General features: G+C 30.9%; 1 protein-coding gene across 1 annotated transcript; it reads left to right on the top strand.

Moving 5' to 3' along the window:
• Window positions 1–603: 603 nt before the first annotated feature.
• On the top strand, window positions 604–15,014 carry LOC143200223 (uncharacterized). Its single transcript, XM_076410619.1, has 4 exons — window positions 604–1,144; window positions 6,750–6,945; window positions 14,797–14,833; window positions 14,889–15,014. The coding sequence occupies exons 1-4, from the start codon at window positions 604–606 to the stop codon at window positions 15,012–15,014; spliced, it is 900 nt and encodes a 299-aa protein (XP_076266734.1).
• The last annotated feature ends 119 nt before the right edge of the window (window positions 15,015–15,133 follow it).

The following is a 15,133-nucleotide window of genomic DNA, read 5'->3' as shown; positions in this document are numbered from 1 at the left end:
TCATTCTCTTTTTACAGTTTATGAACAAGTACTGGCATGGCAGCTGGTTTGTATTTTCGAACTCTAATATATAATAAAGCAACTAATAAAACCATTTTTAAAATCGCACACGTTTAGCAATTCGCGAATGTAGCACCCAGTGGGTCCAAAGTCTATTGTCCCCTTAAACTCAAATTACATTTAATGGTAAAATTTTAGTAATGGTTTTATGAAACGTGAATTAGTAATGGCGTCGAATTTTTAGACTCTCTTTCTGACTAATAGGTAATGCTCAGTAAGCAAATCGACAGAAGGAAATAAAAAGAATTAAAACATCTGAATAGTTACGTTTTAATTACCATTATTTTTTCACATATATCGAGATATTGAGTTTAAAAAGTTCGATAACCTTCGTTAGACGACATCGTTAGAATCGAATACACATTTCACGACCGTTTTACTGCAATTTTAGCCTCTATGAACGCCGTAATAAACCCGACACACAAAGACCAAATAATAAATTTAGTTTCACTTATGCCGCTTGTTACATTTTTCCTTTACTGCCTCCCAGAAACGAGCCATATAAATGAGATTTTCATTTATAATACTCATTCAATCGTAAACATGACATCTCTGACTATTCTCAAATCACTGGTGCTTCTCGTAGTACATTTTATCATATACAGTGCTGGTTTAGATCATTCTGAAGATGTTCATCTGAAAAATAATACAACAAAATCGCAAAAGTTTTTGGATAAGATCCATCTAAAGAAGACCATATGGAAGGAGTGCTCCAATACTTACTCCTTGACATGTTTAAAGCTTGATATCGTTTCTTGGGTAAATACAATGGACGAAGAGGAGACCTTGGATGTCCTTCCAGGCATATCATTGGTGCGCGAGAACAATAGTGTATCGCTTAATTCCAGCAACGAGATGATGGAGCTCTCCAGGGACTTCTCGAATGATCCTCGTGGTCGATTGGATGCCTTTCTGTACAAGCAAATCAGTACATATTTAGATACACACTCGCTACGTATAAACTTTATGAATAAGGAGATGGCGGAGAGTGCCAGGGCAAAAAAGGGGAAGAAAGATGGGGGTATGGGTATGATGCTTGCTGCAGGAGCTATGATGAAAGGAATGTTGATGGCTTTGGCAATGGGTAAGAATATATGATTAAGATAATTTATTTATATCATTTAGTTGCTCGAATGGTTATATTAAACCAGGTTCGGAATAATATAACTGTTTATTAAAAAAATCGTGGTACTATTTTAATTATAACGTGCTAAATGGGATTGTAAATGAAGTAGTTTTCAATCAGACACTTTATGAGTCTTACAGATTATATCTATGCGATGGCAACATTATGTCTTTTATTAGTTAACTATTCGCATTTCTTTTCAAGCAAGAAATCATCCACTATGTTAGAGTAACACAATTTAGATTTTCATCGTTTATTTATTTATATATTTCTTCAGAATGATTCTCCAGAAATAGATTTAGAATGAATAAGTTCACTACTGTACCAGGTCTATTTAAAATATAACAGGAAACTATATTTTTCGAAATAACATTACTTATTCAGCTATTAACGGTATATTTATAATTACATACATTATATTTATAATATATTTCAATAATATCTTAATAACATAATTAATATTTTTAGACATATTGTGATCGTAACGTTATATAGCTGTTGTAGTCGCCAAATTATAAATATCTGTTGAAATGACAAAAAAAATCATCTGCATTAATATTTTTTAGATCAAAGTAGTCTCTTTTAGATTTCATCCAAATCCCTTTTGGAACAGCTTTGAGTATTTCCAGTATCGTATTTTTTTTTCCAGTATCTATTTTCTGTTTTTTTTTTGAAACCACACATATATTCATATACATTTCAAACACTGATCAATGATATTTCTGTTTTATCGACGACATTTTAACACATTTATAGCAAATTATCGCTTACTTTTTGTCAATCCACCAAAGGTGTTTATTGTCTAGCGTAGTGTTGATGGAAGACAAAACGCCATTTCTATTGATCCATTTTGGCAGGTTTTTTAGATTCGACTCAGTCGCATTTGATTGACAGTTGAGGTTTGTATTTGGGAATCGCGTTCGCGCCACTCATTATTAATAATAATTCTCGAATTCACTAATTCACCATTAGAATCACCTTCCTTAACTTTAATATGGGCTTTGAAAACATTGGTGTAACGTTTCCAAGTTTGGATTACAAAATTCTTCACGTGTTATTATTATACGTGATACAGTTTTTAATTTCGGTAATAATTCGCTTTAAAAATGGTTTGATTGTGTTTTGATTCAACAGCGATCCTCATATTGAAGCTTGATCCATTATATTTTTCACGGCCAGTTCACATTGAACTCAAGTATTGAGCTAATTATTATGAGTATTGGTATCCACTCTTAGGCAAATACTTCAAAACTATTTTATGGTCTTAATTGACTGCCCTATTTTCTCTCTCTTGTTGCTTTTAAGAACTTGGTTAATTTTTTCGATGATTATAAAGACCAGGGCGAGGTTCATATTTAACATCGAACGGAACTGAAATGGGCAAACTAGTTCATTCATTAGCGTTAACTTAAACATTAAATATTCTAAAAGCCAAATAACTTCTTAGGATCCTCTGCTGCATTTTTCCTTCCTCCGTAGTAAACTATTTCTTCTCGAATTTCCATTTTTGAAACGTAATACTTTTTGACCGAGTAAGCGCACTACCTTTTGTTCTATTACATTTCAAAGGCTATCAAAATCTCTTTCTATCTATCGCAATTATGCCTTATATTGAAAGTTCGTAAGTAAGTTTTGATAGACAAACATGTAGTATACATGGTTATAGAGAGAGAAACAATTTTAGAGGTGTTTCCATTTTAATTTGGTTCTTCGACATGCCATCAATTAGACGTATAAACTTAGGTCGCAAAACTCGTAATGTTTCAAATGTTTCAAGTCAAAGATATATACGAGCAAATCAAACTGATGAGTAACCCGTAGTGTGAAATGAAGTTGAATGGAATCGATGAATTTGATATGAGTAAAGTAGACATTTTGCCCGTAATTCCCTTCGAGCTACATTGAAACGTGGCAATCAATTACAGTTTACAGCAAACCGTTGCTATTCGACTAGTAAATGTTGCGTGTCCACATTGCAAAGCATTTAAGTTTAAATTTTCACCCAAATTGCCACCAGAGCCACTACTCTCGCCGCTTTCGTGAAAAAAATGAAATAGTTTTATTAATTTTATCTTAAAATTGCTCTAGATGAACTATTATATATTCTAAACACCTATTATTACTTGTGTAATCTTACATTCATCAATTTGCGATACTTTGGCTATAGCAGAATTCCTTGAAAGGTTGCAAATTGGAGTTTCATTAGTTTGCGTGTTCAAGAACAGCATAAGCGCTGAATGAGTTGTTCGACAGCGAAAATCATTCATATTAAAAACGTCCTTTGGGTTACACCAGGAGAATCTAATAAAACAGTTTCATCAGTATTTTTTTGCATATTTTTGTTACTGATTGAAAAGGGGAACGTTCCTTTGAACTGTATCTCTCAATGCTTGATATTTCTATTGGGTTTCGCATTCATATATATATCTATATGTATATTCTAAATACCTATTATTACTAGTGTCATGTTACATTCATCAATTAGCAACACTTTGGCTATAGCTGAATTCCTTGGAAGGTTGCAAATTGGAGTTTCATTAGTTTGCGTGTTCAAGAACAGCATAAGCGCTGAATGAGATGTTCGACAGCGAAAATCATTCATATTAAAAACGTCCTTTGGGTTACACCAGGAGCATCTAATAAAACAGTTTCATCAGTATTTTTGCATATTTTTGTTACTGATTGAAAAGGGGAACGTTCCTTTGAACTGTATCTCTCAATGCTTGGGATTTCTATTGGGTTTCGCATTCATATATATATCTATATGTATATTCTAAATACCTATTATTACTAGTGTCATGTTACATTCATCAATTAGCAACACTTTGGCTATAGCTGAATTCCTTGGAAGGTTGCAAATTGGAGTTTCATTAGTTTGCGTGTTCAAGAACAGCATAAGCGCTGAATGAGTTGTTCGACAGCGAAAATCATTCATATTAAAAACGTTTGTTGGGTTACACCAGGAGCATCTAATAAAACAGTTTCATCAGTTTTTTTTTGCATATTTTTGTTACTGATTGAAAAGGGGAACGTTCCTTTGAACTGTATCTCTCAATACTTGGGATTTCTATTGGGTTTCGCATTCATATATATATCTATATGTATATTCTAAATACCTATTATTACTAGTGTCATGTTACATTCATCAATTAGCAACACTTTGGCTATAGCTGAATTCCTTGGAAGGTTGCAAATTGGAGTTTCATTAGTTTGCGTGTTCAAGAACAGCATAAGCGATGAATGAGATGTTCGACAGCGAAAATCATTCATATTAAAAACGTCCTTTGGATTACACCAGGAGCATCTAATAAAACAGTTTCATCAGTATTTTTGCATATTTTTGTTACTGATTGAAAAGGGGAACGTTCCTTTGAACTGTATCTCTCAATGCTTGGGATTTCTATTGGGTTTCGCATTCATATATATATCTATATGTATATTCTAAATACCTATTATTACTAGTGTCATGTTACATTCATCAATTAGCAACACTTTGGCTATAGCTGAATTCCTTGGAAGGTTGCAAATTGGAGTTTCATTAGTTTGCGTGTTCAAGAACAGCATAAGCGCTGAATGAGTTGTTCGACAGCGAAAATCATTCATATTAAAAACGTTTGTTGGGTTACACCAGGAGCATCTAATAAAACAGTTTCATCAGTTTTTTTTTGCATATTTTTGTTACTGATTGAAAAGGGGAACGTTCCTTTGAACTGTATCTCTCAATGCTTGGGATTTCTATTGGGTTTCGCATTCATATATACATCTATATGTATATTCTAAATACCTATTATTACTAGTGTCATGTTACATTCATCAATTAGCAACACTTTGGCTATAGCTGAATTCCTTGGAAGGTTGCAAATTGGAGTTTCATTAGTTTGCGTGTTCAAGAACAGCATAAGCGCTGAATGAGTTGTTCGACAGCGAAAATCATTCATATTAAAAACGTTTGTTGGGTTACACCAGGAGCATCTAATAAAACAGTTTCATCAGTTTTTTTTGCATATTTTTGTTACTGATTGAAAAGGGGAACGTTCCTTTGAACTGTATCTCTCAATACTTGGGATTTCTATTGGGTTTCGCATTCATATATATATCTATATGTATATTCTAAATACCTATTATTACTAGTGTCATATTACATTCATCAATTAGCAATACTTTGGCTATATCTGAATTCCTTGGAAGGTTGCAAATTGGAGTTTCATTAGTTTGCGTGTTCAAGAACAGCATAAGCGCTGAATGAGTTGTTCGACAGCGAAAATCATTCATATTAAAAACGTTTGTTGGGTTACACCAGGAGCATCTAATAAAACAGTTTCATCAGTTTTTTTTGTATATTTTTGTTACTGATTGAAAAGGGGAACGTTCCTTTGAACTGTATCTCTCAATGCTTGGGATTTCTATTGGGTTTCGCATTCATATATATATCTATATGTATATTCTAAATACCTATTATTACTAGTGTCATGTTACATTCATCAATTAGCAACACTTTGGCTATAGCTGAATTCCTTGGAAGGTTGCAAATTGGAGTTTCATTAGTTTGCGTGTTCAAGAACAGCATAAGCGCTGAATGAGATGTTCGACAGCGAAAATCATTCATATTAAAAACGTTCTTTGGGTTACACCAGGAGCATCTAATAAAACAGTTTCATCAGTATTTTTGCATATTTTTGTTAATGATTGAAAAGGGGAACATTCCTTTGAACCGTATCTCTTAATGCTTCGGATTTGTATTGGGTTTCGCGTTTCAGTTCTTGATTCAATGCGTCGTGCATCGGACCTTAGCATTCTTAATTGTATTTATCCTTTGTGGGCAAGCATCAAGTATTTTTCCTGAATTAAAATTGAGATTTTATTGTGAGTTTCTTCGTTCAAAAGATAGATAACGTCTAATATTATTTATTTATGTGGCAAAAAATAAAAAACAATAATGTGCCTTAAATAGTATGTATTATGTAGTATTTGTTAAAAGTACTATGTTTTGGAAACATTTTTTAAAATTATTTCACATGAAAGGTCTTATTGGAAGGTCTGACTTACTAAAAGGCTAATACTGTATTACTTATACCATATATTATTTCAATATTTCTTGGCGTTATATACTAGGTTGTCTAATAATTTTGATGTACTATTTATTAATTGATTTTAAAAGTACAAATTCGATGTTAAGTTCAATTTAAATTTTATTTGGATGTGTATGAGTTAATTTTTAATTTATTTTGCTGTATTTTCAAATTTTTTAATTTTTTTAGAAGTTAAATTCAGAAATCGTCCCAATAATATAGGCTAGGATAGGTTAGTTTTGATAGATTGTCGATTTTAAAAATTAGTTTATAAGGATCATCAATATTTTTATCTAAGAATTGGATTCCGAAAATCTATGAGCTTCAATAAAACAAATACGCATTCAGTTGAAACATAATACTATTTAAAATAGCAGTTTTATAGCAGATATATTATTGCTGTTTTTCATTGTGATTCATTAAATCAATTCTGTCAATTATATCTTATCGCAAGTTCTAGGATAGATTATTTACGTGTTTTTTTTGTATTTTAGGTGGAATTACCGCTATAGCCGGGAAAGCCTTGATGACGGGTCTCATATCTCTGGTTCTATCCGGCATTATCGGAATTAAAGCGTTAACACAGGGTGGTCACAAATCAACAACGTACGAAGTGGTTGCCAAACCGGTGCACACTCAGTCTGTTAGCCATTCCGAGTCTCATGAACAAGGCCATTATGGACATTCTTCGTATGGGAGAAGTTTTGATTTACCACCACCGTTTCTACTATCAAACCCTTCATACAAAAAATAAGAGAAGATTCTACTTTTCCATTAACTAATTTATTTATATTAGATTTAATTTAATATTAGTATAGATGTTAATATATTTTATAAACGAAAATGTCATACAGGGTTTTTATTTTAAGTATCCAAATAACAAAAGTTAATCAGGTTTCTCTCATAATATACTAAAAATGATATGTCAATATAACTGAAATTTGTTTTGCACCCTTTTCAATATAAGATTATAAATATATTTGATATATATTACAGTTTGTTTATTAAAATACAGCCAAACTATCTCAAGAAATAACACTCACTAAACTTTTTTAAATAACACTTAATTAAATCTAATTTCCATTAAGTGTTAATAATCAAGTATTAATAAATCTAAATCACTACATCACTGAACATTATAAGAAATGTATGTTACGATGAGTAGGATTATTTTCAGGACTGTTGGAAATTCAGAGTATCAAATATAAGTATATATAATTCTTATTTACTATTATGTATTATTTACTATAATCATAAAAATGAACAACTAATTGATTTAAAAAATATACTGTATCTTACAATTAAATACTCTTTTGGTTTTAATATTTAGCTTCCGGATTGGAGCTACCTGTATTGACTGGAAGTAACCGAAGTTCAGCAATGGTTATAAATTAGATCTCCATAGCGGGAGTTCGGATACTGATATGATTACAGAGATGTCTCTCATGGCTTTGTGTTATTTATAGCTGGTGTTGGTCTTGTAGTACTTGTTTTAGTAGGGAGTACTTTGCGGTTTATAAATCTCAAGACACTCCCAAAATACACTTGTGAAGCAGGCTAAAATCTCGATTTAATTGAACTAAATGGCTAGTAGTCAACTAGTGTTCAGCAAGAGCTTTTATTCAATAAAAGTTAATTCAAGTTAAAAGTTTAATCAAGAAGCCAATAATTCAGATATTAATAGATATTATCTTATTAAAGCCACAAGTTTTTCTAACAGCTATGGTATTATTACGATTATTCGTTTTATATAATCTTTTTGGGGAACTCTTTAAATTGATGTATTCAATTGTTATTTTTTATTTTTAAATATTAAACAATGACTCGGAAGATAACTTACTCTGATAAAGAATCTGTCGCTCACTCGAATAATTATTATCAGAAATTGCAGAAATTATGCCAACAATCCCATTGGAGAAATGTTGAAGTACCAGGTATTACTATCGATTTTTTTAACAGATATTACTAGGCTTAAGCATTGTTTTGATTTGACACCCATATTATTGTATTCTACTGACATCGAGCTTCATATATATACATCTTATATTTTGCGAAAGTAACATCGTCATGGATTTATACCTTTTTGAAAATGTCAAGCTTTATGCCTGAAAATGTGTATTAACATATATTGTCCGCCTAAACATAACAACAAGGCAGAACACTACCACGGTTTCTTTAACACGCTGGGTAATAGATTCATTTCCGGAGGAGACTATAATGCAAAATATGTAATGTCGGGTTCTAGATTAATACCACCAAAGGTAGAGAATTGGTCTAAGCAATAAAGGCATCTAACTTATAGCATATCTCTACCAGTAAGCCAACATATTGGCCGTCAGATAGAAATAAAATTCCCGATACCATAGACCTTTGTGTTATAAAAAATATTGACACTCAAACGTGCAAAGCTGAATCATGCTTCGATCTATCATCAGATTACTCACCAGTTATTATAATAGTGAATTCAAATATTCTCAACAACACAAAACAACCTTCTTTGCATAAAACCAAAACCAACTGGCCATTATTTAGAGAGAAATTGAACAGTTTAATATCTCAAAATTTACCTCTCAAAACAGAAATAGATACAGAAATAGCAACAAAAAATATATTAAAATCTATACAACAGGCCGAAAAGAGAATACTGCGAAAAATATAGCAACAAATCAGAACAGAAGAAAACAAGAGAATATTCAACAAGGCCACAAAAAGCTGAAAGAGCTAATAAATAAGGAACAAAAACAGGCAATTCAAAACTATTTAGAAAATTTAACCCCAACTGATGCAACGAAATGTGCTCTCTGGAAAGTAACAAAAAAAATTAAAATACCTCATCGACATAATCCATCCATTAAAATTGACAACAACACCTAGGCTAGGAATTATAAAAATAAAGCGGACGTTTTCTCTAAACATTTAAAGATGAAATATCCGCAACAGAAAAAAACAACACAGTTGCCATGCCATGCTGATTCTTAAATTGATTCTTAAACTTGGGAAAAAAACAGGGGACGTCTCGTCTTATCGTCCTATAAGCCTGTTACATGTGATCTCTAAATTATTCGAACAATTATACATTAAGATACACAAATAATATCAGAGGAGAGAAATATTATTCCAAACCATTAATTTTGCTTCCGTAATAAACACGGAAAAATAGAATAAATATATAGATTAGTCAACCAAATTAACAAAAACTTTAAGAAACAACTTTCGACAAGGTGTGGGGACGAGTGAGATTCGGAGTGTTAGTGCGAAGTACTCTGAAAGACTATTAGTGCATCCCAATGGACTCGTCAAAGAGCTAAATGTGCGCGATGGCAATGAAGTGCGTAGGCTCAAACGTAAACTACCCTACGAACTGATTAATAGACGCATAGAGTGAGAATTAATAATCTCTAGAATAAGCTAGAATAGTTTTTAGAATAAGTTAGGATAGACTTCAAAATAAGTTAAAATAGTGTCTAGAATAATATTTAGATTATAAGTTGTATAGTAGATCACCTACTGAAGTGATCTTCTACATGACAGGCTAGTTATATTACTGAAATCATATAATAGTACTTATTGCCAACTGGCAGATTGTTGACATTCTAGGAGATGCAAGAGTTATTGGATGAAGACTCAGCAGAAATCCAAAATATTTGCCAGAAGCGTTAAATGTGGCTCAAAAAGCGAATAGCTACATATTATGAGTAATGGGGTAAATTCAAAAGATGGGAAGATGGGTGTCACATCAATTGAATGACAGATAAATTGGCCCTGTTATATCTGGTAAGTGTATCAAATTACAGAAAATAAATAAATATAAATAATAAAATATCTTTTGTTGTTGAAACCATATACTTTCTAAGTATCGTTTCTTTTTTCAGTATCTTAAATATCTAAAATTATTTAAAGATTTCTCCTAAACATAAAATTATGAGTATACATCCCAACAATATAATAATACATAGTTTCATCAATAACTAGAACGAGTTTAAATAACGATAGTATTAATAGAACAATTAAACCATTTTACGCTTTTAACAAACGAGTACCTAATAGGAATCGTCTTTGATTCAATCTCCTGCAATTATTAATGTAGTTCATCAATTTATAATTTATCAAATAGAAAGAGAGAAAGAGAGATATAGGATGTTAAATTTGTTATAAATATTATATTTATGTATCAAATCCGCACACTCGTACTTTCACGCTTTCTTCCTTTGAAATATGTACTTGTGATTTCCAATACATTCTTTTCAATTTTTTTTTCGTTCGTTTCTTGTTCCCGTTAGAAATACATTACTTTCAAAGCCTGTCTGATTATTTACAAGATGTTCTCCGGCTCACGAGATGTCCTCTTCTTGTTTTCCATACATAAATAGAAATTTCGTTAAGAAAAAGCATAATTTCAAACGCTTTAGTTGGTTTTGAACAATGGCTGATCTAAAACTAGGTAAATTTTCTAAAACAGTTTAACAGATGCTGATTAGTCAGCCAAATTGGGGGAAAATAATTTCAGTTGTTTCTAATTAAGTTATCCTAACACTTATTGAATGAAACCATATCAAATGTAGTTAGAATGTTTTGTTTATGAAGTCAACAGTTATTGCATACATGTAGTAGCAGCTTATTTTCGTCATATTACACTTGCGAAAGGGAAAAATGCGAATCAGACTGATCGAAAATTGAGAAATGTTTATGGTTATGAGTGAACCCCAGTAGCAGAAATGATTTTAATTCTTTTGACAGTTGTTAAAAAAGTCGGGTGAAATTCCTAAACATGTTTAGGTAAACTGATATATTATATCACGTGACATTGTTTTGGAACTAAACATCGATCATAAAACGCTATAGGAAACCCGGCTATTTTTGAATCAAATGATTACATAGGACAAAAAATAGATAATGTGCGACAAAAATGTATTAAATATCCCCGAAGATTTTTTTAAGGAATGTTTGAGCTTAAATACATATTAAAAATAGGAGAGTGTGACATATCTCAGCAAAATGAATAAGCTCTCAGAATATCAGAGTTTGTTATGACGCCTAATAAGTAGAAGTTTTGATACTGCCTCTTAAACAAATGAAATGGATTCATTGCTAGATTCAAACTAGATTCAAGAGCAACACGAGCTTGCAATTCAAATAGTTACTCAAAATAATATTTTGCACTAAATAAAAAAAATATAAATTTTAGACGGTGGACTCCATACGCGTTGACCGAATACAACCTATTAACAAGTGAAAATCGAAAATTTTATGTCATATGCCTAATTACAATCGTTTTAGAATGGTTTTAATGAATAATATAGTGAGATTTAGAAGCGGTAGCCATTGACGTTGTTCTAATATTTGATAGGATAAGGAAATTAAAACAAATATTTCATGAACTGGAACCATAAAACTATATGCTTCAGTGCAGATCTGAAATAAATACGACTAAAAACAGAACTATAACAAACGCTGTCATGAGTTTTGAGGCTAATACAAATCAACTGGTAGATTAATTTACTTAATCTTTAATTTATTACTCTTTTGATATTTTGCAACATGTACACTTAGTTACTTCACATTATATTCAAACATGTTGATTGATGAAGTATATTCACTGTAAATGTTGTCTTATTGGCTCATAATTAGATTATTGACCCGTCATCTTCGAAGATGAAACCACGGTTACTTCACAAACAAATGGTATAAACTGAAAGTAGAATCTAAGGAAATGGCATTAGCATGAGCATAGTTAAAGAAGTATTTGATGTGACATTACGTTATCTACTATAAATCCTGTAGAATTAATTCACAACTCTACCGAATTGTTTAGACTTGGATACCGCTTGAGACTTGTGCCGTATTATCGTCAATAAAATACCTTTAGATTGGTAGCTGTAGGTATCAATTCGACGACACGTTCTTCCTATTGCTGCGATAGTCATAGGTTTGAACTCCTTTTGAGCATGGATACAAAATTATAATAATTATTACTTTAAAATAATTTTAAAAGGGCTAAAGCCGGAATAATAGCCAAATCTGGCATTTTAAGTTGAATGCTTCTAGAAATGGACTTTAAGTTGGTCAGATGCTAGACAGTAAATTTAACTTATTAAAGTATGGACCAGAAACTATCTGTGATAAAGTTAGAAGGTCCTTACATTGAATTAGTTGATACTAAAACAGTTTAGACTTTGAACGAAATAATATCGTATCGTATTCACACTGTATATTTAAATATTATTATGAATTATTACGATTTAAAATTAAAAAAAAAACAAATATATCCATAGGGATAATTATTGTTCACCAGAAGAAAAATAACCTGACTTAAATGGAAAATGTAACAATTTTGTATTTAGATTAACGCAATGATTTTATTATTGAGTTTTATGCTATCGAGCGTCTGCTTTATAATAAGTTATACATAACAACAATGAGCACCTGTTGATTTAACGTTTTATAACTAACCCAGAAGTTGATGCTAAAACCGCTAGTATATATATTTGTAACAGAAAATTTTTTATGATCTGACAAATTCCACACCAAGTTTGATTAAATTAACTTTTTTATGAGCCTTTGGGAAGCTGAATCCGGGCTAATGTCGAGCGAACTTTCATTTTCTGCAACAACATAACTTTCACCGAATAATTTGCAAATTCATACAATGATGTTATAACAATGAAATTATATTATCTCTATCCTTGAATGGTAAATAATTGTTGTTACGTATAAGTACTATGGGTGCATATAAAGGAATAATATTTTTTTGTAACTATACTTACGTGGAAGAAATAATTTGGTAGCCTGTTCAAGTAATTAGGTTCATTATTTTCTGTTTATTATGTTAAAATCGTTTTCTAGTACAATTAATTTGCTTTTTCATCCGCACAGCCTTTAGATCAAAAGTAAATATTTTTTCTGTAGCTGTAAGGAACGACATTAGCAATATGTGGAGTTAATTATAATTAGAATTTAATTGAAATAGTCACAGGTATATGTAGTATTTGAATATCCAGGATACCATCATAAAAGTTAAAAACTGAGACCAGAGTGAAGAAGTTAAATTTAGGAAAAACGCTGGACAACTGAAAAACTACTGGTTGGATATCTATTATTTCACAGTTAATTAATCTGTTAGGGGATTATACAGGACCAAGAAGAATAATTTAGTACATTTTAAAATAATTACTTAACATTTTTAAAGTTATGCAAATATCATTGTTTTGATTAACCGATTTTATGTCTATTTTGTAATAAGGTTACGTCTTGTTCTAAATTAACATTGGAATGGGTTTATAAAGGAATAGTATATATGCATAAACATATTGTATATAAGATATTTTTTAGTTATACTTTCGTGTAAGAAACAATTTGGTAGCGTGTTCAAGCAATTTTGTTCAGTATTTTCTGTTAATTAAGTTGAGTGTTGGTAACAGAAAAATGGTTTTATAGAAAAATGTATTTGCATTTGCATATAAATATAGTTTAGAATAAGTTTTTTTTCTGTAACTTCAAGTAACGGCATTCAGAAAGCATCGAGTTCATCGTAATTAGAATGTAAAGAAAATAATCGGAAATATATTCGGTATTCGAATATCCAGGATACCGTCATAAAAGTTAAAAACTGAGACCAGAATGAAGAAGTTAAATTTAGGAAAGACGTTAGACAACAGAGGAATTACTGGTTGGATTTCTATTATTTCATAGTTAATTAATCTGTTAGGTGTTGTGATTATACAGGACCAAGAAGAATAATTTAGTACATTTTAAAATAATTACTTAACATTTTTAAAGTTATGCAAATATCATTGTTTTGATTAATCGATTTTATGTCTATTTTATAATAAGGTTACGTCTTGCTCTAGATTAACATTGAAATGGGTTTATAAAGGAATAATATAAATGCCTAAACATATTGTATATAAGATAATTTTTAGTTACACTTTCGTGTAAGAAACAATTTGGTAGCGTGTTCAAGCAATTTTGTTCAGTATTTTCTGTTAATTAAGTTGAGTGTTGGTAACAGAAAAATGGTTTTATAGAAAAATGTATTTGCATTTGCATATAAATATAGTTTAGAATAAGGTTTTATTCTGTAACTTTAAGCAACGGCATTCAGAAAGCATCGAGTTCATCGTAATTAGAATGTAAAGAAAATAATCGGAAATATATTCGGTCTTCGAATATCCAGGATACCGTCATAAAAGTTAAAAACTGAGACCAGAGTGAAGAAGTTAAATATAGGAAAGCGGCTAGACCACAGAAAAACTACTGGTTGGATCTGTATTATTTCATTGTTAATTAATCTGTTAGGTGTTGTGATTATAAAGGACCAAGAAGAATAATTTTGTACATTTTTAAATAATTTCTTAATATTGGAACGGGTTTATAAAGGAATAATATATATGCATAAACATATTGTATATAAGATATTTTTAGTTATACTTTCGTATAACAATTTGGTAGCATATTTTCAGTTAATTAAGTTGAGTGTTGGTAACAGAAAAATGTATTTGCATTTGAATCCGAATACAGTTTAGGACAATTTTTTTTCTTTAGCACCAAGGAACAGCATTCAGAAGACATCGAGTTCATCGTAGTTAGAATGTAATGCAAATAATTGGAGATATATTCAGTATTCGAATATCCAGGGTAGCATCAGAAAAGTAAACAACCGAGCCCAGAGTGGGGAAGTTATATTTAAGAAAGTCGTTAAACAGCTAAAGTACTATAGGTTGGCTACCTATTATTTCATCTCTAATTGTATAGGATTATAAAGAATAATTTCGTTATAATAAAGGATCTAAATGTATGATACAAGTTGACTTCCTAATATTTTGCTATCTAGGATTGATCTGTTTAGAATCTCATATTATGATTGAGTTATTAAAAACTT

The sequence above is a fragment of the Rhynchophorus ferrugineus genome, unplaced genomic scaffold, assembly GCF_030347505.1.
Source record: "Rhynchophorus ferrugineus isolate W39M unplaced genomic scaffold, kcgeb_rfMv2 rfM7, whole genome shotgun sequence".
Lineage (NCBI taxonomy): Eukaryota > Metazoa > Arthropoda > Insecta > Coleoptera > Curculionidae > Rhynchophorus > Rhynchophorus ferrugineus.
Note: the sequence above shows the minus strand (reverse complement) of the source record. Positions and strands in the feature narration are given on the sequence as shown.

What these genes read in the sequence shown, in the direction of transcription:
- LOC143200223 (XM_076410619.1), top strand. Translation starts at nt 604, where the DNA reads ATGACATCTCTGACTATTCTCAAATCACTGGTGCTTCTCGTAGTACAT. An exon ending in GTTGATGGCTTTGGCAATGG is followed by an intron (nt 1,145 to 6,749) that starts GTAAGAATATAT and finishes TTTGTATTTTAG; the next exon opens with GTGGAATTACCGCTATAGCC. An exon ending in GGCCATTATGGACATTCTTC is followed by an intron (nt 6,946 to 14,796) that starts GTATGGGAGAAG and finishes TTTTTTCTTTAG; the next exon opens with CACCAAGGAACAGCATTCAG.